At 34.5% G+C, this 24888-nt stretch overlaps 1 protein-coding gene across 1 annotated transcript in view; it reads left to right on the top strand.

Moving 5' to 3' along the window:
* The first annotated feature begins 3907 nt into the window (after positions 1-3907).
* LOC129000097 (ankyrin repeat and fibronectin type-III domain-containing protein 1-like) overlaps positions 3908-24888 on the top strand; it is an 88329-nt gene continuing 67348 nt past the window's right edge. The window contains exon 1 of the mRNA XM_054426990.1: positions 3908-4098. Within this exon, the coding sequence (XP_054282965.1) occupies positions 3957-4098 (142 nt within the window). The 5' untranslated portion in view covers positions 3908-3956. The remainder of the gene's footprint in view (positions 4099-24888) is intronic.

Here is a 24888-nt window from a genome sequence, read left to right as displayed (position 1 = left end):
ATCAATTTGTAAATTACAAGGCAAAATGTGGTTTGGTTCCCACTATAAACTGCACGTCCCTTAGTTGCAATTGGTATGGGCTATTAATTAACAATCCTGTCTATGGAACATGTTGGCCTTAGTCAGTAACAGGACTACAAGATCGCGCCACTCATCCTACACTTATCTCCATTTATAATTGGCTTAAAATAACTACCTTTGTATAGTCACCATTTAAATTTAAAGTATTAAAAGTATAGCTTATTCCCATTGTATCCCTATATCGAGTAATCTTTAGTGTAATCTTCTATCAATAGTTACAGCTGATGTTTTCCCTTTGTACTGTATTTTGTAATTTGCTAGTTTACTGTGGATGGCTTGTTATAAGCACATGTTACAACTCTGTTGTTTATTTTTATTGTTATTTTGTCCAACCAACATGGTTACTTAGCAACACATAACGCCAATGTTAAACATGCTTGGCTATCAATTTCATTTTAAGTAATTAGATTTTTGTTGGCAGTTTAACTGCATTTAACACGTTTTTAGGCTAGAAATAAATTATTTACAACATTTGAAGGAAATCGTTGAAGCCGTTTTAGAGATTCTTGTGCAAGCATACATAATTTGATCATATAAGAGTATATAGCTTGTAACTTTTTATAATAATAACAATATAGTAAAAAAAGCACCTCAGTCTGCATTGCCATACGTATTACTTTCAACACAGCATAATAAAAGTTAGAATACACTTGAAAACTGAATGATTGAGCACTAACTGAATCTGACTCTGCAAAAATACTCTTTTCAATTCCTGTTCAGCACTTTTGCAGGTTTTGACAGGATTGCCAATAGTTTGCTTCCAACAGTAACTTTCCCCGGGTCACAAAAATGTCAATAAATTGTTTTTGAAAGAAAAAAACATCCCAAAATTTACGGCCAAATTTAAACACTAAAATTGGCTACATGTTTACGTTATGTATGCTAACAAAAATATTAAATCAATTTATTGTGGCAAAGTTTTGAGTAGCAATTGTTTTAAGGTGATGTATCAATAATTGTCTTATTACAATTTCATATGCGAGTTGTTTTATATTAAAAACGGGTACTCTAACAAATTGCTTAAAACATTTTTTCATAACACTCCCATCAGTATTGGAAATGGCACTAAAAATGATTTTTATATTACCTTTTAGTTAAAAATTCAAATAACATTTACTTTACACTACGCCAAACTGTTATTTAATTTACGAAGTTAGACAGTTAGTAGAATATCAAACTGTTTCCCTGTCTAGGAATAAACCACTATAATGTTTATTAATTTAAACTTTCTTTGTGTATTATACAAAAGGAAAGAAATAGGTTAATTTATTGGTGCCACAGCACACAATAACGTTTCTAGGCCATACTGATATTGTTATAGATTATCGACAGTTTCGAGTGTCATGTGTTTTTAATATACTGAATCGAAATGATAAGGTCAGATTCAACCGATTGCGATTATCGGTACGTTAAAGATTTTGAACTCACTGTATTCCAGTATGTAGGAATTTTCAGTTGGAGCAACTGTAATCAGAATTTTCGTAAAAAATATTTTGTAAAAAATACCATAGTGAAACAGTTTTATATACAGATTGTATTATAATTCATATTTTTGTGTTACGAAAATCTTAATTGATTGATTGGTTTTGAATACAAATGGCCTATACGTTACTTGCGGTTTTTAAACACCAAAACACATAGTAACTTAAACCAAAATTTGTAAAAAGCTATTGATATTTTAGTAATAAATACAGTGCATACTAACAGCTCTATTATTTAAAATAAAACTAGCTGGCCCGACAGACGTCGTCCTGTCCCAATGTGGTTTTATGTCAAATACTCGTTCATTTTCAAGATTAGCTCGTTTGCATGGCTCAATCACGTCCTGGTTGAAGTTCGTTCGCTACGCTCACTCACCTTTAGGTTGAAGCTCGTTCGCTGCGCTCACTTTCCTTCAGGTTAGCTCGTTAGCTACGCTAAATCGCCTCCAGGTTGAAGTTCGTTCACTACGCTCACTCGCCTTTTGGTTGCAAATTCATAAATTAAAAAAAATATTGCTGCACCCTGTTGGTAAACATATTAACTTTAAGCCACTGGGGCGGATCCCTTTTGACGGATTTGCACCAAACTTCACAAAAACCATCCTTGAATAATGCTTAATAATGTCTGAAAGTTCCATTACAATCTGTCAAGCGGTTTCGGAGTCCATAAAGGACAAACAAACAAACAAACAAACATACAAACAAACATACAAACAAACATACATTGGTTTTTTTATATATATATATACATCACATTACCACACCTCGTACTAAACAAAAATTAATTGCTATACCGGGATCTTTTATTCCTGGTAATGCGTCAGACGTCTAGTGCCTTCATTAGTATTGCAGCAAAATGGATGCAGCACTTATTTTGCATACATACTCTGAAGGCGGCAGCTATATTATTTAAACTGCAGTACTTTATTGGTTCCGGTAACGACTATCAAATACTTTATCGTTATAGCTAAGTAAAACTAGTTTTAAAACTATGTAGTCTTTGTTAGAATTGATGGAATGACATTTAATCAATTAACCCTTATTTATTGATAGGTAACTCTACATAAAGGTGAAGCTAAATTAGTTGTAGAACTTAATTGTATTTTAGTTCTTGAATACCTTTTACAGAAAGGTTCAGTCACTATAATACCAGCTTTTATAGTGACTATGGTTCGAAACCTCGGTCTGCCTAGAAGAAAGAAGCGTAATTTTGTTTAAAAGTCTCTATATTACTACATTAAGCGTTTTATTTGTTAAAATTTTACAAGACAACTGATTACTTGAGCCATTTACCAAGAATAATAATTCACATGAAATATAATTCAGTTTTACGTTTTAAAGGTTTATTTCATAAACCAATATATTACGTCACGTATATCGCAACACATTGTAGATAATTTAAACTTCACCAGTACTACAATTTGATTGCCTCATTCGGAGTACAATCAAAGACTTGAGTTCAATTTAAACCAGAACAAACGTCGTGCATTGTTGAAATATTTACCAATCAATACAGCTAGATGAAATAGAACATCTTATTTAACTTTCTATTATACAGTTTGTGCTGGCTTCACTTCAAATTGGTTCTGGTAGTAAACATCGCATTGTGCTGTATATACAGGGTGTGTTTTTATGCAACCTAAACTAAAATTTGTATGAGCGCCAAAACGAAATGACTCCATTTCGGTGCTGTGACGTGGTGGCAGAATTTGGAACTAATCCTTAAAAGTAGTTTGAGACATATTTAACAAAACAAGCTTATTTGTCATAAAACAAAAACTTCGTTCACAGTATTTAAACGGCGGTTTTAGTGGAGAAAATCTATCCCATCCACTTGACCTTTACCTTTAAAAAAATAGCTCAACAGCTGATTAGGCAGCATACATTAAATCATAGACAAAAAGAATGCACCCCTTGCACCTATGCACGACTTGTTAATATAGACAGTCAGCCGTGCTGTGGTTACCATGGTTTCCATAGGTTCTGGCGCACACCGCTGGGAGCGCCGTGTAGTTTACGTGCCGTAACTACATGGCACTCCCAGCGGTGTGCGCCAGAACCTATGTTACGGTCTTTATTTAATTCTTTTTGTCTACGATTAAATACAAAAAAGTGGTGGGAGAGCTTCCCCTCAAACCGCCTAAATATTGTGAACGAAGTATAGTATCCCTGTTTTCTTTACTTCATTCCCAATCAGCTGATTTACATTGTTGCATAGTCATCTACAAGGTTTAATTGGGGATCCAATATAATCAGTACAAAGGTAAAAGGTTTCCCAAAGGTAGAAGAGCTAACGTATTTGACGACGCATGTTTGGTAACAGTTGACTGCTTCCACAGGGACGGTGAGGACGACGGCATCTCCTTCATCCCAAGATCGTCCTCCATCGACTCCATGGTGTCCATAGAGTCCAAGAGGTGCAACCCTCTCTCAAGGAGGACCCCCTCACCCCTCACCATCCCCAAGGCGGTGGACAGACCTCCCCCTCTCAGCCCTAGTGTCGCCCGGAGACTTAAGGGACAGCGGGCTGTGTCTGGTGAGTACACATATAATGTTTATATATTTTATTTTATTATGATTTAAGTTTATTTTTTATTTTAGTGAACTATGCAGTATGCATTCAAGTGTGCGTTTTACATTATTGATAATCACTATAACTTAGATTATAAAACATGTTTAAATGGTTTTGATGAGTAATCGTCACACTAAAACAGTTTTAAATATACTCTAGAATAAACCATGTATGGATCACACGTGATTCTAAACGTAATTGTATAGAAATTTACAAGAAACTACATTTAAATTACTATCGAACGAGGGAATGTCTAAAGGTATTGAACGTGTATTTCAGAAATATTTTATGAGTAACTGAGGAGTAACTAAGGAATAACTGAAGTATTTGAAGGGTTTCTGAAAAGTAGCTAATGGTTATCTAAATATATTTCGAAGGATTTTATGAGTTACGATAGAAGTGTATATACGAAATATCTGATGATTACAAAGGTATCTGAGCTAGAGGGTACCTGAAGCTAATAAGATAAGCTGAGTAGTTGAGGAATATCTGAAGAATATCTGATGAATATTTAAGGACTAAGGGGTTTCCAAGTGTAATATCGTATGTTTTGTTGTCCATCTACTGTACTCCTAAAAACATTTTATCTTGCTCTTTGATGACAAACAAAAGCGTTTACAACACTTGTAAAATGTACTTATAGAATTTCCTTTCATTTACGATAGCGTTTTGTTCAAAGGGGATGTTACAGACACATTGAGGTTGATCCACATTTTTAGAGAACCGATAGCTGTGGCAGTTCTGCCATTTGCACAATAAACTCCATTGTTTTATATAACAGATAAATGCATCAATGTCTGGTATTGAAAATGGATTTTATTTTGTTTCATGGCCGGCTTACCTAATGTGTAGTATATGATTTACAAGAAGGTAGACATTCCAAGCATGGATAGCTATTAGAGCTGTACCTGGTTTAAACAAAAGAAGAGGATCTGAAACAAAACTAATATAATCCAAACGATTAGTAATGGTTTTTTACTTACTCTACTTCTAATGTTCTTCTCTTCTTATAAGGAGCAGGTTTGATAAAGAATTAAACAAATGTTGACAGTTCTAAGGTGTTGTCGTTTTTATTGTTGGATTCACTCAATAAAGTCTAAACTAAGTTTTAATATCATCTGGCAAAGTAAGGCCCGGTTTCCCCAAAATGGTGTAAACCACGTTCATAATAAACTAGTTTATTTCTAAACTCCGTTTAAAATGTGTGTTCAGTTTCTCTAACATTTTACTGGCTTCGTTTAAGATAAACGGCAATTCGAGCGGTTGGCAATCCTGAATGTGTATTTGTAAGGAATCTTCGGTGGGCTTTTGGCTTTGGGCTTGTGTTTCCTACAACCACCACAACGCTACGCTTCAACACAGTAGAGTAGCGCCCCCATAAAGAACGCTCTCTAACGTTAAGAGCGCAGTGGAAGCGTGCTGGGCCCATAACCTGTTATCAGTAGGAAACTTTAAGACTTGTTTGGAAATTAAATTTAACTTTTAATAGACAGAACAGAACACAACACCAATACAAACTGAACTAAACAATTACACATTGTAAATAATGTCATATGTTTTATAATTAATATGACATTCTAAACAGGCTTATTGAAATTGCTTCAATACAATGTGCGAATGCAGCTAGAATAACATCACTGTTTATGTTATTTTTAAGTTATTAAAAGTTGTTGTCAAAGTCAGATTCATTCCATTTATTGAAATGGTCAATTCTGTCCCTAATTTTAGTAGGCTGAAATTATAAGGGAATTTAAAGTGGATAGAATAGTTTTATGTTTGATGTAATGGAACTGAATAGAGATTACCATGACTAATTAATTATATCTTACCAATCTTGAATTGAGTCTTGAGGTTAAGAATGAGAAAGTCCTTTATATAACTTTAAAATACAATTACATAATCTATAGAGAAAATCACCAACAAATAAATGCAAAATGAATTAGGTAAAAACTGTGATGTATTCCTTGACTATTTCTAACAACATTGATATTATCAAAACAATAATCACATGTAGTAAAATTGAAAACCCCCAAAACATGTGTTGAAGCCAGACTGAAATAAAATAAACCATAGAATACTAAACAGTAGGCCCTCTCTAAGCTAACCATAAATCAAGCCTATTTTCGTCCAAATGAATTTGTAGTTGCTTCAATTATTATTGTTTAACACCTACTTTTTGTTTTGATTTGAGGTTATGTTACTGTGTTGTAACTTATACTAATTTGAACTCAGTTTATTTTATCCCCAGTAGTTAAACCAAGTCGAGAGGTGGATTAGTTTGAACTTAGATTAATACCTAGTTTAAATTTGGGGAAACACAAATCAATGTTAAACTAAGTTTAAATCGCCGTTTAACTTAAAACTAAGTTTAAATGAGTTGGAGAAACCGGGCCTAAGAGTTAATTTCAAGTCCAATTTAAACCAGGTTTAACATGATTAAAGGACCGACGCTTTTTACTGAGAGACAGTTGTTGTTAGCTTATAGTTAACAAACTCCTACTCTATATATACCATCAATATTGCAGTGTAAGTCTAACAATGAGAGTTGGTTTAATTGATTGTTCTAGTCTTTGTAATTTAACATACTTACCTTACCTACTTACTTACCATCATGTGTTACCTTTGTCCGGTTTTTTAACTGTTTATCTAAGGGTGATACCATGAATTTAATATCATAGATTTCACTAAGTCATTGGTTATTTATTTCGTTTAATTTTTTTGTACGCTTTCATGATAAAAAACCCTGCGCTTACACCTTGAATAATGAGTATAGTTTGTCTATCAAATATTCTACCTTCTCGAAGTATTTGATAAAACAATCGATTTCTTTAGATAAAATACAATTTTATCTTTGTGGCTTGTAAGCTTTTTTCTGTATAGTTTGTAAATTCTAATATTCCTTGAATTACAACATGGTGGTTCTTCCATTCTGCAAACCTATTTTCCCATCCGGAAAAGACACAGATTTTAAGATAGACTTAGGACCTGTTCATATTTGTTGCAGTCCATCCTGACAAGATAGGATTACTTAAGCCCTGGAATCTTTTATACCCTACGAACGGTTTAAATAAAATACTATTTTATAGGATTATTTAGTTGTAAAAAAACGGTCTTAATAATAGCTCTGAATGGTTAATTTCAACCAAATACTAATGGGATTTAATCAAATTAACCTTGGTAAATGAAGAGTTAGAACAATGTAGAGGAAACTTATAAGGTGGGGAAGTAGAAGAAATCCACCGGTCTCATAAATTTCAAAAAGAGAGGATTTAAGCATCCTACCCCCCCCCTCCAACTCTCTTTACCTTCTTGTTTTTCACTCATAACCTTCAAGAAGGATATAAACTTTCATCTCAACTTTACAAAAGAGGTTTGATCTAACACCAGGAAAATGGGCGCTCTAAATAATATGATCTTTATTGTTCTCTGTTACCTTGTAATGCCTGAGAAAATGTAATTTCTTGTATATTTTAAAAGCTCACCAAATGACAACTTTTTATTGTAATATGATGTTATTGCGTGTAATTGGGTGTTATTTTTAGCACAGCGATGGTCACGCGTAAAATTATTTACCTAACCCGCCATGTTAAACTTCCCTATCCTAAGCGTGATGTACACAACTTCCTTACTTCTCGAGTGATGTAAAGTATCAAAAAACTCACTCGGTGATGTAATGAAACCCATTTAAATAACATTGAGTGGATAACTTAAAAAATATAACTCTATGGAGCCAACGACGTTTAACGCTAGAAATCAGCTGTGTGCTTGAATTTTATTGTTATTGTTATGTTTTGGAGAATTTTCCTAACCTAGCTTTTGTTTGTAAATGAACCTTACTGTTATAAGATGAGTGAAATGGGTAATGAAAAATATTGTTCGTAACCTCCTGTATATTGTCGGGTCAGGTAAAATCTTGTACGTTACACGTTACGCAAGAGCGTGTTAACATCACTTAGGTAAATTATGCAACTCGCTTCGCTCGTTGCACAACTTTCACCTGCGTGATGTAAAAACGCTCTTACTACACTTGTAATGTAAATAGCTATTTCCCGATTAACTGCTCCATATGAATCTTCTGTTTGAGCACTCAGGATATCATTTGGTAGCCTTAAATATATATTTCGTTAAATATGAAAAATAGAATAATAGGGCTACTATATATGTATAAAGAAAGATTAAACATTAATAAACTTAGTACCCAAGTAAAAATTATTTATTGAAATATTTACTGACTATAGTTTCGGCTCTAAGGCCATTTTCAAAGTAAACAAAAATCAAAATAAAATATGTAAATAAATAAATGACATACTAGTTAACCGCCCGTGCTCCGCCACGGGAATATTGTCAGCAATAAAAGAAATAATAATTAACAAATACTGTTTTTCTTTGTATTTTATTTAGGGGTTGTTTAATTTTTTACATGAAATAGAACTGATAGTTTGCCTGTATAAACTATTTTATGTTAATCAAACCGATATATTATTTTAACCAAATGAATGTTTTATATTAATTTGATTTTCATTTGAAAAAAAAAATAGTATACGAACTGGGCAATACTGATAACTTAATAAGCAGCTATTTAGCAGATAATTTGCTCAAGTATATTCCTATATTCGTAGTTTTTTTTTTTTTCATTACATTAGTTGTATGGAATAAAGATTTAGCCTACATGTAAATCACGCATCAGCAGTTGGTCGCATTTCACGAATCTTTGACCCATACTGTGAGTAAAAGCTGTGTTTACGTCGTATATATAAAGTTGGGCATACTTTGTTCAATGTTAGAGGGTATTAACGGTCCAATTTGATGGAAAAGGAGTCGTGGATTTTAAAAAGTCGTGGATTTTAAAACTATATAGTTTTAAAATCCACGTCTCCTTTTCCATCAAATTGGACCGTTAATACCCTTTTGGAAAAGGAGTCGTGGGATGGTTTTAAAATCCACGACTCCTTTTCCATCAAATTGGACCGTTAATACCCTCTAACATTGAACAAAGTATGCCCAACTTTATATATACGACGTAAACACAGCTTTTACTCACAGTATGGGTCAAAGATTCGTGAAATGCGACCAACCGCTGATGCGTGATTTACTTGTAGGCTAAATCTTTATTCCATACAACTAATGTAATGAAAAAAAAAAAAAAACTACGAATATAGGAATATACTTGAGCAAATATGTAGACTACCACTACCAGAAAGATGTTGATTCAAGTGAGACTTAGAAGTGGCCATTTCAAATGCAGATTTGTATTATATTTTACTCAAATAGTTTTTTGTCTCTTTTGACACTTAATACTTTTTTATAGTCGCTGTTGATAAGATTTTCCATAAACTCAAAATGTTGATAAGGAGTTCATTTTACCTTCTCCTTGTGACAACATAAGGAAAAAATATTTGTGTCCCAGTTAGTCTGTTCTGACTCAAAATTCATAGATTTGCAGTACTGACAAATCCAATCTAACGACCCCAATTCAAAAAAATTGGTATTTCTTATAAGGGACTTCCAGAGCACATTTAACACCATCACTGCTCTTTACCTTTTTAGTTCGATGGTTCTCTACATGTTTTTTTTTGTTCTGCATGTCTCTTTACGCCCGGTTAATGATTACCTTTTCTTTTTCTTTTTGTACTTTTCACATCCTGGGGTTAATGATAAAGTTGTATAACGCTATAATGACCCGAGTCAACATTGCCATTAAACATCAAGTCAGATACTTCTTCGCCAGAACCAAAATCTTAAGTCACAGTTTCTCAAGCAACTTCCCTGTGTAGGCCTCGAAAAAATATAGTTAGGGTATAGTTCACTGATGAATTGTAGTTCCAAATATCCCAGCGTACTTGCCATCTAGAGAAGGTGAAATTTGGACGTCGAACACCGATTTTGAGTAAGATTAATCACTTACGATAAAATGTTTGTATGTTTACCAATCATTAGCAATTATCTGTACAACTTGCAAGCGGATTTCCCTATGATTGTTCTGGTGGCTATAGAGAATAAATTATATTGATCAAAACAATAAGTTTCCGTCCCCTACTATGGGTATTATTTCACATTCCAAACTCAAACTTAAACTCAATTACCACTTTCCTTCAGATCACTTTGCAGGGAAACTAAAACATTTTTGTGTCCCAGTTAGTCTGTTCTGACTCAAAATTCATAGATTTGAAGTAGTGACAAATCCAATCTAACGACCCCAATTCAAAAGAGTTGGTATTTTTTGTAGGGACTTCCAGAGCACATTTAACAACAACACTGCTCTTTACCTTTTTAGTTCGATGGTTCTCTACATTTTTTTTCGTTCGGAATGTCTCTTTACGACCGGTTAATGATTACCTTTTCTTTTTCTTTTTGTACTTTTCACACCCTGGGGTTAATGATAAAGTTTTATAACGCTATAATGACCCGAGTCAACATTGTCATTAAACATCAAGTCACATACTTCTTCGCCAGACCCGAATGGTAAGTCACAGTTTTTCAAGCAACTTCCCTGTGTACTTGAAAAAAAATTCACTGATATATTGTAGTTCCACGTATCCCAGCGTACTCACCATCTCGAGAAGGTAAAGTTTGGTACCACTGAACGTCTAACACTGATCTTGAGTAAGATTCGTCACCTACTATAAAATGTTTGTATGTTTCCCACTCATTAGCAATATTATGTACAACTTGCAAGCGGATTTCCCCATGATTATTCTGGTGGCCGTAGAGAATAAATTATATTGAACAAAACAATAAGTTTCCGTTCCCTACTATGGGTATTATTTCACATTCCATACTCAAACTTAAACTCAATTACCACTTTCCTTCAGATCACTTTGCAGGAAAACTAAAACATTTCAAAAATAAGTTAACAAATACACTTCCCTTGATCAAAATCGTGTGTTTATAAATATAAACTCCAAAGTTTAATAATTGCATACTGAAAGTGAAGTTATGCAAATAATCAAATGTCTGACAAACATTAAACAGCTGACGAATAATAGAAATATTCTATTTGTGGCAATAATAGTTAACAAAGATTCCGCAATTTTTCACATGAAAAATATTTTTTTACCCCCCTAACAGGGTAGGTGGTAGGGGGTGACTTATTTTTTTCAAATAGCAACCCCTATTGAGTGACCCCTCATTTTGAAGGGTTTGTCAAAAGAAACACAATGACGCAAATCCGAGGTGAATATCTCACTCCTAGCCCAAATGGCGGATATTCCAAAATTTGATTTATTGTACGTGAAAAACACCAATTTCACAAATAATGGAAAGAAATCTGTATTTTTAAAACCGAAATAGATAGAAATATTCTGTTTGTGGAATTGATTGTTGACATAGGTTCCGCAATTTTTTTAATTAACAATATTTTTTCAACCCCTTTAACAGGGTAGGGGGTGGGAGTGACTTATTTTTTTCAACAACAACCCCTATTGAGTGACCCCTCATTTTGAAGGGTTTTTTAAAAGAAAAAGAATGACGCAAACCCGAGGTAGATATTTCACCCCTAGCCTAAATGGTGGGTAATGAAAAATTTAATTTTTGTAAAAAAAAGCCCATTTTGGAATATCCGCCATGTTAGCTAGGAGTGAGATATTCACCTCGGATTTGCGTCATTGTGTTTCTTTTGACAAACCCTTCAAAATGAGGGGTCACTCAATAGGGGTTGCTATTTGAAAAAAATAAGTCACCCCCTACCACCTACCCTGTTAGGGGGGTAAAAAAATATTTTTCATGTGAAAAATTGCGGAATCTTTGTTAACTATTATTGCCACAAATAGAATATTTCTATCTATTTCGGTTTTAAAAATACAGATTTGTTTCCATACTTAATTTACACACTGTATAGATGATAATATACAACTTTTCTAATTTGTAACATAATTTTATCTTCATTGATTAATTTATATACCATATGATATGTTTGTATTTATTTTCATTAATATTTTCTCAATTTCGCTATTGTTTTATACATTTGTTTATTTAATTTTGGAATCATTGTATTTAAAATATTCGATTTGTTATTTTTGTAGTTAATATAAATATTAATTTCTTCTTTTACAATCAATTTTTCTCTGTCTTTTTCAATTTCTAATGTTGTTAAGTTTTCTTCAATATTAGTAAACTTATGACTGGAATTTAGTAAATGATCTGCAAAATTTGATTTCATTTGATGTTTTGTTCTTCGATTCATATGCTTGTATGTGTTCGTTGAATCTAACTTTAACATTTCGAGGTTTGTCCAATGTAGTACTTAGTCACAGTCAGAGCATTTAATTTTGTAGATACCAGATGCGTTGTATATGTTTGCTGTGTTGTTTGTTGTAAGTTTGTTGGTTTTATTGTGTATAATTTTTAAAATGTTATTTTTGCTTTGTAACTTAATTTGATTTGGAGTGTGTTTGAATGTTTTCCTTATTGCTTTGTTTAAATTTTTGTTGTCTGGGATGCACATGAATCATTCATCGTTAAATATAAAATAATTCATTCAACTAACTATAAATTAATTAATACTAGAGGTCGTCCAGTGGTCGAAAACTTGACCAAAAATATGTAATGTTCTTCTCTATTTTCACCCCACGCTGTAAATAAAACATGCGATTGGAATTTCTTCCATTTGTTTTAATTTTCTGTTTGTATTTTGTTGTTATTTCGTCACCAGCATGGCAACCCATAAGGCCCATGTTAGTTGTGGCAGAAATTTAAAATCATTTTTTGTGCTTAGTTTTTAGCCAATTTTAATTTATAAAGGGATTCTGTCCATCTACAGGAAAATATCTTTCCAACACTATGCGTAGATTGTCCCTGCGATGCACACGAGTGAGAAAAAAGGTTTTCAAGAAATACGTTGCCTATATAGGATATTTTATCCTCCCAGTATTCTAATTATAGCTTTAAGGCCACACACGAATTTCTTTAATCAAAAACAAATTGAAATTTCAAGTATTCCCGTGTCAGCAGCTATCTATCAGCTGATAGTGTACTATCAGATCTGAAAATATCACCACTTGTAGGTGGGGTGATGTTTTTCTCACGGTTAGTGCACTAGTCGTTCTGATTTTCTCTGTGAAGAAGCATTTGATAGTTTAGTAAATTTATTCGTGTTAAAAATGGAGTACGAATTCTTTCACGCTACTTTTGGCTGCAAAGGAGAGTGTATCGCGTCATTTAACAAAGGTAATTTGTTTTTTTTGATTTTAGGAATTATAAGTGTTAGGACTATAGGTAGGTAATTTTTATTATAAACACATTCTGTACTCCTATACGTTCTATGTTTTGAGTGATTTTTGTTTGTGGGTTTTGTACAATTTATCTTGAAAACTACTGAATTACTTATCTGTCTGTCAGTATCATTTAAACGTCAAAAAATAGCTTTGTCAATTTAAAAACTCAATGTCAATACAAACCAATACGTTTTCTTAGAACCACCGACAGATTTAATGGAATGAAACAGAACTTTTCACTCTTCACTGCGGTGCTCTTGTTTTATTTCGTTTTCAATACCAATTAGAATTATACCAATAACTAGGGTTGCTTTCAGACAGGTGAAAGCCAGTTGAGCGGAACAAACGTGATTTGATATTTGTATAAGTAACTAAATGTAAAAAAGTCAATAGATGTACTAATGCTGGTTTTATTGATTAAAATTATAATAATTCAGATTTGTTTTTACTACATCTTGTTATTCAGATAACTCTTCCAAAAGTGCATTATGGTAGTTTTGACCAGGAAAATATTACAGTAGTTGGAATCTGGAATTAATATCCAAAAAGGGCATTAAAGTATAAAAAAGAGAAAGGAAATTTAACATTCAAATTCAACTGTAGCCTACAACAAAAACATTGGACTTCATCTTTCACCCTTACAATCGGTTAAAGTAGGCTATATTAAAGTATAAAAAAACAGTAACTATTAAAAAAACGAGTATTAAAGTATTACAACTGGAGGGGAAATTTTATATTTAAATTCAACTGTGCAACATAAACATTGGTCTTCATTTCAACCCCTGCAATCGGTTAAACTCAGCTTTCTTTGCTAGAAATAATTTATGATTGTTAATACCAAGTACTCTTGATGGAGGATGTGATTGTAATGTAACTGGAATTTAGGTTTCTACCATTATTTAGGACGATTTAGAGACGGCATTTTAATACTGTCCTTAATAATACCATTGGCTATTGGATACAAAAGATTTTGATGAAGAAGCTGGTTACAAATTTAACATGGGGATGGAATGTCTAGTTGTATTGATAGTCAAAGATCAAACATAGGCCTACGAAAAATGTAGGGCTATTTTATTGTAAGACTCAAATGTAAAACATCTAGAATAAATGTAAAGACTAAAATGAACTGAATTATCAATCATGTATTTCAAGAAGGGAAGTCATGCCTTAAAAATAAAATGTAGATAATATAATTAGAAATTAGTAGCCTACTTCTGGACAGGCCTAGACGATTATCCATACCATGGTTGAAAGTGTACTTCTATAAGTAGGCCTACAGGTAATTAATTATTTACTTATTACGGTTGTAACTGGACGTATGTATAGTCCGTGGCTTGGCAATCAAATAACAGTATTTATATAGGATAGGCTACTGTTGTCAACATTTTAAATTACTGAATCGTTACCAAATTACTGTTTCACAAAACGCAGATTCCATTTTCAGCCGAGCCATTAAAATGAGGATTTGCCGAACAATTATTAATATTACAGAATAGTATTTAATGATATACAACTTTTCACATTTCATAAATTATATGTTAGTTTTGCTTTGGTCAAAGGTCCAAATCCAAATGTTCTTTTCATTTGGTTTTTATGTAGTAATTTGCTAGAATTATTGATTACAGTAGATGGTTTGTTAAGACCATATGCAAACATTTTTGAAATCGTTTCCCCGTTTAACCAACTATTCCAAAAGATAAAAATTATATGGTGCAACACAAATAAACAACTCGATCACCTACCTATAACCTACACTTTACCTCCCTGATCTAACCTTACTTCAAAACACTTAATGTAGTCACGAATACTCATAAACCCCAACCTACCTTCCCCGCATGCCTAAATTAGATCAGTGTTCAATCTGCGTTTTATTAGTAAGTGTAATTAACTTACTGCAACGTCGATGTAATTCAACATAATATAACCTGTGATGTATTATCGGATTAAATATCGATTTCGATGCGGTTCGATATATCGCTTATTAAATCCTGATTTCTAACATTGGCTGTTTCTAATCAGCTGGCAACACAAATCTTGTTTACATTTTTCTTGTAAACAAAAAACTGTCATATGGCTACTTTAGTCCCATAAGCCTAATGTTAAAATTTTTAAATTTTAAGTTCGTTTTAAATTGCATTAGCATTATCTAATTGAAATTTGTTTGTTTATTAACCATCTCACTATTATTCTAAGTAATCTTGTTAAGTTTAGCAGAAATGTGTACTGCCGTTATTGAGTGATGTTGCTTTATTTGTTGCATTGAAGTTGATCCCAAAGAGCTACGCTCGCTTCGCTCGCTCCGCTCAATAATTTTTATACCAATACCAATTACTAATTTTTATCTCTATCAACCCACCTTATGGTACTTTCAATGTTACGGTACTGAATAAAATTCAAAACACAAACATAAATAAAGTTGAAGTCTCTATACAATGATGTCAGAGGATTTTCCGTCAGCAACACTGGACCGGGAACATCAGGGATTTATCAGGGATTCCGGGAGCACCTCTCCCCCGGGAAAACCGTCCATGCCAATGCAAGAGGCTCAATAGCCTCTTAGCGGCTTAACATCTCGTGTATATCTAACTGCATAGCTTTGTTTAGAGTATCAACATTGAAAAATATTTAGAAGATTAGAATTGTTAACTTAAGACTGTAATAAGTTGATTTTGTGTGTAGACATGCTGTATACAACTAAAATGTTCACTCAATAAGTTAAAACTGTGTTGAACCATTATAATTAAGATTATGAAGGTTGATTTACGTTCATATTTGTTCATGTTTTCCATCGGGGCTTCTGTCCCGTAGTGTGCAGATTAAAGCAACAAATGGCAACAGCATAGCGTCCTGAGATGGTAACATAAACTCGTTGACATTCTGGAATACACAAAGAGAAAATACCCTTACAATTTCAATATTATGACTCTATGTGCCAATGTTCTCTGAGTCTAGGGGATCGAACTGGTCTAGCGGTTAAAGCGAGGGACTTCGGTCCCTGAGGTCCCGGGTTCAAATCCCACCAAATGACCAATGGGTTTTATCCAAGTGATAATTCCGCAACTATCCTGAAGTAATGTGAAAAACGATCCCGGGCTCGTGCCTAGCGTCCTAGGACAAAAAATATGTTCTCTGAGTCAAACCCTAACAACAGCTGATCGATGACGACGAGATTCCTACTGTCAATAGGTACAATGCTAACACAGTATACACAGACGTAAATGTTTCCCCGTAAGCGAGGTTTGTTATACATTACACTCCTGTACTGTACTACAGTGTAAGGTCGTTATGTCTCCATGCATGTAACTAAGCTTCACTGAGTGTCACCGCAGCATATCTAACGACCACAGCTTATACCATGCAGCTGCAACACTTGCTGACGAGAGTGAGGAATAATGGGGAATGGCGCTCGTTAGCTACCCAGGCCACATTGTAAACGAGGCTGCATGGCTGGAAATGTAGACTGTTGTAAAAAGAAGGTATTTCTACCACGCTTGAACTACAAGAGCTGAAATCTAAACTCTGGATCGTTCATATGCATACTCATGATCAATAAGGGTCTTTTACAGTTGTACACATAAATCATATTGTTTACAATTAATTGTTTTGTTTACCGGCACAGTTCTCAAATGCGCCCCATTTCACATCCAGGCAGCAGATCCAAGATGATAAAAATATATACTTTTTAAAATTAATCTGATGGAGGTTTTCTTTTAGGGAAAATATTTGTAATAGAAACTACTCAATGTTCTACAATCAGTGGTGATAGTAAATCTGCTTTCCTTTAGTATGTAAAGTGCAATGACCACTCGGGTATGATTCTGTCTGCATCCTCTGAAGGATTTTATGAAACGTTTCGTTTTGAAATTACCCAACCTTATAACTCAACAGAACTGTATCCATTAACAGTTAACCCTATACTCCGAAAGTTTTACAATAACTCACCCAGCATAACTTTAACAACAAATAATATTGCCATAGAAGGGAAATTCGGTCAGACTGGGATAGTTATTGTTTTCCCGGCGTTGGTTGGCAGCCCTGTCTATTGTCCGGTTCCGGTTGGCCGCCATTGGTCAAAGAGCTGTCGATGCTTTTACGGTAATCCTCAAAGCTTTGGTTTATGCCCCATGAATAGTTGATGGGTTCTGTTGGATTGATAGTAAACTACTCAACTCACTTGTGGTGTTATATCACCTCATCTATGGTTAAACACTCTTGAAATATCTACTGTTGAAGAGAATTAGATACAATCGGTGTAAACAATGTTCAAATTATGACTAAATTAAACTTGTTTTCATTTTTATTCACTTTTGGTTTTTAATACCTTTTCTGTGGAAGTTATATTTTTAACACGTTGTTGCAGTCAACAAAAAACTCATTAGGTAAAATGGTAATACAAATTCGTTGGTTAATTCCTCTGAAATTCCTTAAAATTTTTGATCAATTAATTTAAAAATAAATCTTTTTTCATACAGTTACAGTTACCTGACAAAGTGGGCTTCCTTGCACTAATTATAGAATGCAAACTCGCAAAGTAGCTAATTGCTGCATTTGCTTACATTTGTCACACTCTTTTTTTGCCACACTTCAGTATTCCAACCAATCAACACAAAACAGTTTATTTTTATTAGGCACGTAATACGTGTACCCTTGAAAATAAGTTGGCAGCACGATATTACGAAAAAAGATATTACGATCACCTGATGCAATGTTTCCCATTTCGTTCAACGCTTGGATTTAACCTAACCTAAGCCCATGTTGTATAGTGTTTGAAAGATTAATTATTTATATGCTTCATAGTAACTGTGGGATAAATACAATGTGTATCGCAAGTGCAAAGTGCCTTTGCTGCACTCGAGAATCTTTCCACACTCGTATGGGCCTGTGCGTAAAAAATTCTCTCATGTGCAGCAAAGTGCCACTTCGCACACTTGTTACGCAAATATTGTAGACACAGAAGACTGGCAAAGCACATACTATACGTTGTAACTATGATCATGCAACTGTGATAGCTTTCAAATTGAGATACTTTACGAAAGTAACTTCTTATTGAGGTATTTTACAACCCAATGTCATTGGAAGATTGTCTTATCAAGGTCATATTATGCTGCAGTTTGCATCATTATTCATAGACAAGATTATCAGACCACTTGTCCCATACTGAGATGATTAGGATGATTGTCTACTGGCCCAGTTTTCAACTCCCCTTCTTCCTGCCACTAACAACTTGTCATGAAGATACTAGGCTGAGAGGTGTACACCATGCCTAGATGTTTGACCAAACCATCAAAATACCTCCCTAAAGACTTATGTATGGATCAGCTGAAGACCATTATGTATTTCCGATAACACTTGAGAGTATGGATGTGTTTTCTTTGTTTACAAAAGATTGATCAAAATTAATTTGTCAACCTAGTAGAAATACTTGTAAGTTAAAACAGATGTTCTGGTACGGTATTTAAAACCAAAAGTTGAACGTGAACTTGACAAATGGCCCTTTAAGTAGACGAGAGACATTTATTTAGATACACTCATGCGATAACAAAAATACTACCCCACATCAAATCAAGCTTTTAATTCTACAACAGGGGTGGAAGTCTAAATGTGATAACATCTAAAGTCAATAGTTTCATTCACTGTAAGGATTCCTTTGGTAACCATAGAATAAAGAGAGAGACCCAAAGGGTCTTAGTCAGTAAATTTGATGTACTTTGAAAGTTTAAGGCAAAGCGAGCTTTATATTTCCCCAAGATTAATATAGCTACAAGTGGTGCTAGACACGGTAGTTAAATTGAGTTGTGGTTGCAGTAACGTACAGTAATTTAATTAATGGTCGTCTGCTACATGCAACCGCATCACAAGTGTAGCTGGTCCTCCTCCTTTACCTATCTAATTAAATACATCTAAAACTCTCTTTACTGAAATCGAAGAACGCACTTGTGATACGGTCGTGCATTAATTGCGCCAAAGAGGCCCTAAATTGCGCCAAGTCTTCAAAGGGTCCCAAAAAATGTTCAGTTGGACCAAGCCCAAGTCAGGTAGGGGTGAGTTGTTGGCAGAAGGAATGTCCTTGTTTAAGTGTCATCCTAACCTAATCTAACTTAAACCAACCTATACTAACCCAACCTAAACTAACCTACTCAATTACACAGTCAAAGACGGCACATGGCTTGGTTAAGTAACGTATCAGGTGGCTCACTGGAGTAGTTGGCGCAATTCAGGAATATCTGACTTGTTGGCGCAATTAATGCTCACCCTGGGACACATTAATGAAAAGGAAAATGTACTAAGTAAACTACATAGGATTTATGAACTTTCCTCTTTACAATAAGTTATCTTAAAACTGAGATAAGTAAATTCTGTATAATCAACTTACAATAGTCACCAACAAGAGCACACGATACATTGTGCGGAGTAAATTGAAGGTCTTTGGAACACAAAGTGAGAACAAAACGAATGTCTGTACCCACGGTCCCGCCAAATCATCACATACAATGAGAGAATGAAGAGCATCAACTGAAGGTCTTCTTTTGTCGCGGAGTGTGTGAGGCTTTGCTTGGGAGATGAAGATTGCTGATGACCAGCTAGCGGGTACACTTCCATATCTGTTGGCACAAACAACCGAATTAAAATATCGATCGATACATCGATATTTGATATATCGTTTGGTTACTTAGGTAAGGTTATCCTAACCTAACTAACCAAACGATGAATCGAATTAAACAATCGAATAATCAATATTACTCATTCGGTTGTTGTAAAACACAGCGAGACGCTCGTCAAACCTCACAGCGCTCAGCGTTAGCGTCAGCGACAGCGTCAGCGTTAGCGTCAGCGACAGCGTCAGCGTTAGAGTCAGCTTCAGCGTCAGCGTGAACGTCAGCAAGATGGTTTAAGTGTTACCACAGACAATAGACCGTTGGTCCATAATCTTTGGTGTTCCTAACCATTTATTGTATAGGAGATGTAATTTAGTGGAAGCATAATGATTTATTGTACAAATGAATAACATCATGCTATGTAATTGACTTAAAAGTTTTAACAGAGCAAGTAGGCTCATAGAAATTCTGTATACGTTGATGTATTTCATGTTGGAAGTGTTCGAGTGCACTAATGTCGACTTAATGTTACTCACTTATTTTGGGAAGAATTTGTTTTATGCTATAGGACTAGGATAAACTGCTATAGGGCAAAAATGATATATGACAAACTTTAAATATCGTAGTTATGAAGTTTGTTAAAATAACAAGAGACGAATTTTGTGAAATAGTTTTACTCGTGTTGTTAAGTAAAACTATGTTCTTATGAAAGTTAACAATGATATAAAAATTTTCAATTCTAAGAACTGAATTGAAACGGCTACTTTAAAAAACTGACTACTAAAAAATAACCAAGGTAAACTCAACATGTAGAATATTCGCTGGGAGGATGAGGTTATGACAGCATCAAAACACAAGACGTCGTCTCGTCTCGCGACGGTCTGTGTTACATTGACCTCTCTGTGTGTCTGTCGGGTGCTTGGTCATCCTGGCGGTGGACCCGCGGGCGAGAGAGAGAGAGAGAGAGAGAGAGAGAGAGAGATGCCAGGGTGCACGGCAGCACGATGGCGATAACGTGGTCACACGTACCGCTAAAGAAAACAGAGGTAGCATTTCAACTAGTGTTGCGTCGGAATGATGGATTTAGTAGACACCCATTTAGAAGATTGACTAGACTGTAGAACTATATTATTAATTACCTATTGAACCGTTCTCAATGGAGAGTAGTAAGCATACTATTTATATAAGTTGTAGCCAGAGAAATATGCCGTCGCTGACTGCTAAGCCAGAAAAAGGGTGTGCCCAAAAAATTACTGATTTCTGACTAATTCTCTGATTTTTTTCAACCAAGCCTGTACTCAACCTAATTTAGCTAAATGAAAGGACAGCTGGCCCTAAACTACAACATACTGTATATAATATCATCACAACAATTATTGAAGTCCTAAAGACAAAGGGTGAAGTGATAAGTCTGTTGGTGGTTCATTTGACTATGTTTTTTCATAGATCATTCCCGTCTTGTCCAATAATATGTAGATTATTCACGTCAGTCATAATATATAACATATTATTATAGATTATTCACGTGTTGTCCACGAAAGATGGGATTACTACCCTATAGTGTCCAAAGCTTGATTGTGTAGAGTGTAATAAGATTAAACATCACACTTTCTATTCTGGAGTCTGGAAATGCTAGACAGTAAATTTAATTAATGATTGGTAAACTCTGATGTAAAAGTACTGTATCCTACACATTATCAAACGCTACTCAAAAGCATGTAAGCCACAATCTTACAGTTTTTTAATTAAAGTTCTTTACACGCTCTGTCTACTGATATACGCCAATCAATATACCCGTAATCTTGTAGTAGAGGGAAACATTTTAATGTCATAGGTGCTTTTAAATTTTTTGTTTAGAATGTGAATGGGGTACCTACTTAAAGCCACAGGCACCTAGGTACTTATACTTTTATCACTTAGGGATACTTAAGGGCAATGGGAGGACTAGTTACGTCACGTCACGTTCATCACTCGTCCACCTTCTCATCTCATAATGTCATTAAACTCCCTCCACGATTAGCATATAGTTACCCCATCTCTCAAATGTTACACTAGTTAGTACTATATGTACCATAATCTCCCTCGGGCACGACAGTTTCGTGCGGTACGTCAGCAGGTGGCACCACTGAGTGTGTGCGGGTGGTGGGAGGGGGGGCTTGACAAAGACTGAGTTGAGAACCAGTTTCTCTGCTACATCTACAATCCTCAATCTCGGTCCAGTGTCCCGTTTTTCGTCCCTTTTGTTTCCGCGTTTTACGGGTTCGAGTTTGAGTGAAGTGAAAAGTGAATTTCCACCATCCTTTTAACCCTTTCCTCTCAGTGAGTTTTCTGAACCAGTTCAGCCTCTAGTGATTCCAGTGTTTTCTTTTGAGGTTATGGTTGTTGTGTTTGTGTTTGGCATTTTTTGGATATCGTTGCGGAAGGTAATTTTGTGATTGTTTGATGAGGTTAAAAGACAGATAGGTAATACAATTATAGGTTAGATTAGGAGGGTTGAATCTGTTCACTCGTTGACTTTTATAAAGTCATTGTCCAAACAAACTGGTTGTTTTGTTTACGTTTCTCTCTAAGCTAGGTGAGACGATGTTAATCTATTCTTCAATTTACCTACAATGTACCTACAATGTATCTACAAAATATCTAAGGCTTGTACAGTGTTAACAGGAGGGTTGAATATCTTCTTTTGCTATTCTTTTAGTATTGTATTGTAGGCAATGATGTATCGATCTATTGGTTTTATCAATCAGTTGTAAGTACCATGTTTGTTTTTGAAAAAGATTAAAGCATCGTTTTCATTACTTAATTATTGGTTGATTAGAGAGACTGTATGGCACCGAGGAATAGCCTATAGGTTTCTGTGATATAAACTTTATATAGCTGGGTAATGTTTTTATCACCCACCGTATCACAAAGTAGTCGCACGCAAAAAAAAATTAAATTGCCTGTTTTTTGTAAAATGGCAAGTAATAATAGGTTAATTGTCTTCTAAAAATATGCCCCCAGTTTTAAGAAATATTATTATTGTACAGTAGCTACTTTTTAATATCAATAATTTAAGGTTTTAGTATAAGCGAATAAAATACAATCGCCTATTCCTCCTATTGGCTTAGGGATAATATCGCAAAAGTTTTTAAAGAGGATTTAAAACCCTCACTCTAAATTACAGCTGAGGAACTGACGTTACTACCCTTCAAAATGTATTCACAGGGGTAGACTTTTTTACAGTAACCTCTGAACAAACAATTCAGTACCGGTACTTGCGTACCGTTTTAAATGATTAGTACTATCTGGTAGGCTACTATAGTAGATAAAAGGAGTCCTTTAATCTATGGTACTATGATATTTGATACCAACAGTTTTGCCTGACTTGTGGCACGGTTCCACAATCTGGTAATTCTCCTTGAATCAGTTAATTATAGAGGCTCGAAGGTTTCATCCTTTCTTGTATTTACAAGGTTATTGTAGAAGCTTTCCCGATCTCTGATTTATTTCTTTTTATTTGCAGATTAGTTGAGTTTGTCTGCTTGTTTTGTTGTTTGGTTGTAGGTTTATTTTATTAGTTGTTTTTGCTGTCTCTTTTCTACAGATTTTATAGTGCCTTTTAAATGTTGTTTTCAATAACTACAGTTACCGGTACTATTTTAAATTTATTATATCCAATAGTGGATGGAGCTGATTTACTAAGGTAGAAGTTTCTTTGATTTTTGTTTATTGTTACAAAGAACATGTTTTGATTTCGTTGTCTAGTAAATCAAATCATTGGTCGTTATATTATATTATACTAGCTTATATTAAAACGCAAAATAGCAGATTGTTTTGTTGTTAAACAGTGTCTTTTAGTACTCGTAATACGGGAAGTGTTAAAAAACTCCTGTACAACCAGTATTTCAATACCCGAATAGACCTACGAAAAGAGGGAGCATGAAATAAGTTAATAAATTAAAACCGTGATTAGGCTTGCGTCAACAATTTTATGCAGTTTTATGCTCAACCTACCAATACTGGATTGATCGCATTTGGATTTACTGCTTATCCTAAGCCTTGCTGTAACCCGGTATAAGATGGTTTCAAATTCACAATACCCGAAAAAAATTCTCTCAAGTGTAGTCAATTGATCAAGCGCATGCCTACTTAGATAGTAAGGTTGGTTTTCACATTCATTGAGTTGATGTAGTTTCCGGATAATTAGCCCAATTAGTGAACGACTCAAATAAACAAAAAATCATAGTATTTCCATAATACTTTGCAATGTTCTCGGACTTTCTGTACTCTATAAATATTTGTTTGCAAAAACTATAATAAAACTTAATGTTTATAATTCATTCGTTCGAGAAACATGATTTTATACCTTTTATGTGTTATGGTTTACATAAGTTGTAAATATTCCGTAATATGACTACAGTAAATCGTTTTTGTTACCATATTACACTTAGTGCAGGAATGCACTCCGTCGGCGTTTCAAAGCAGTAGTTCCTGGAACCTTCCAGCTCCAACACTAGACAGAGCCGTAGTCACACCTGCTGTAACTGACAAACAATACAACAATAAACTGTAAACCACCCTTGTGTACAGGTGTCCTGTGTACAGTCACTGCACGATACAGTCGAGTATAGTCACTGTGCTGTGAAAATAGACTGCATAAATCGGTGGTAGATTGTATGATGTGGAGACGTTTCATTGCGATTACCCTTTCTGTACTAGGACTTTGCTCCTCATACCCTTCCCTGATTACAGTCTTTACCCTTCATTCTAAGTAGGTCAATGTGTTGTGAAAATAGACCGCTGAGTATAAATCGGTGGTAGATTGTTCGTATGACGTGGAGACGTTTCATTGCGATTACCCTTTCTGTTCTAGGACTTTGCTTTTCCTAGCCTTCCCTGGTTACAGTCATTACCCTTCATTCTAAGTCATATAGTCAATGTGTTGCGAAAATAGACCGCTCAGT

The sequence above is a fragment of the Macrosteles quadrilineatus genome, unplaced genomic scaffold (assembly GCF_028750875.1).
Source record: "Macrosteles quadrilineatus isolate MER2022 unplaced genomic scaffold, UCM_ALF_1.0 Scaffold_8__2_contigs__length_117827958, whole genome shotgun sequence".
NCBI classification, from domain to species: Eukaryota; Metazoa; Arthropoda; class Insecta; order Hemiptera; family Cicadellidae; genus Macrosteles; species Macrosteles quadrilineatus.
Note: the sequence above shows the minus strand (reverse complement) of the source record. Positions and strands in the feature narration are given on the sequence as shown.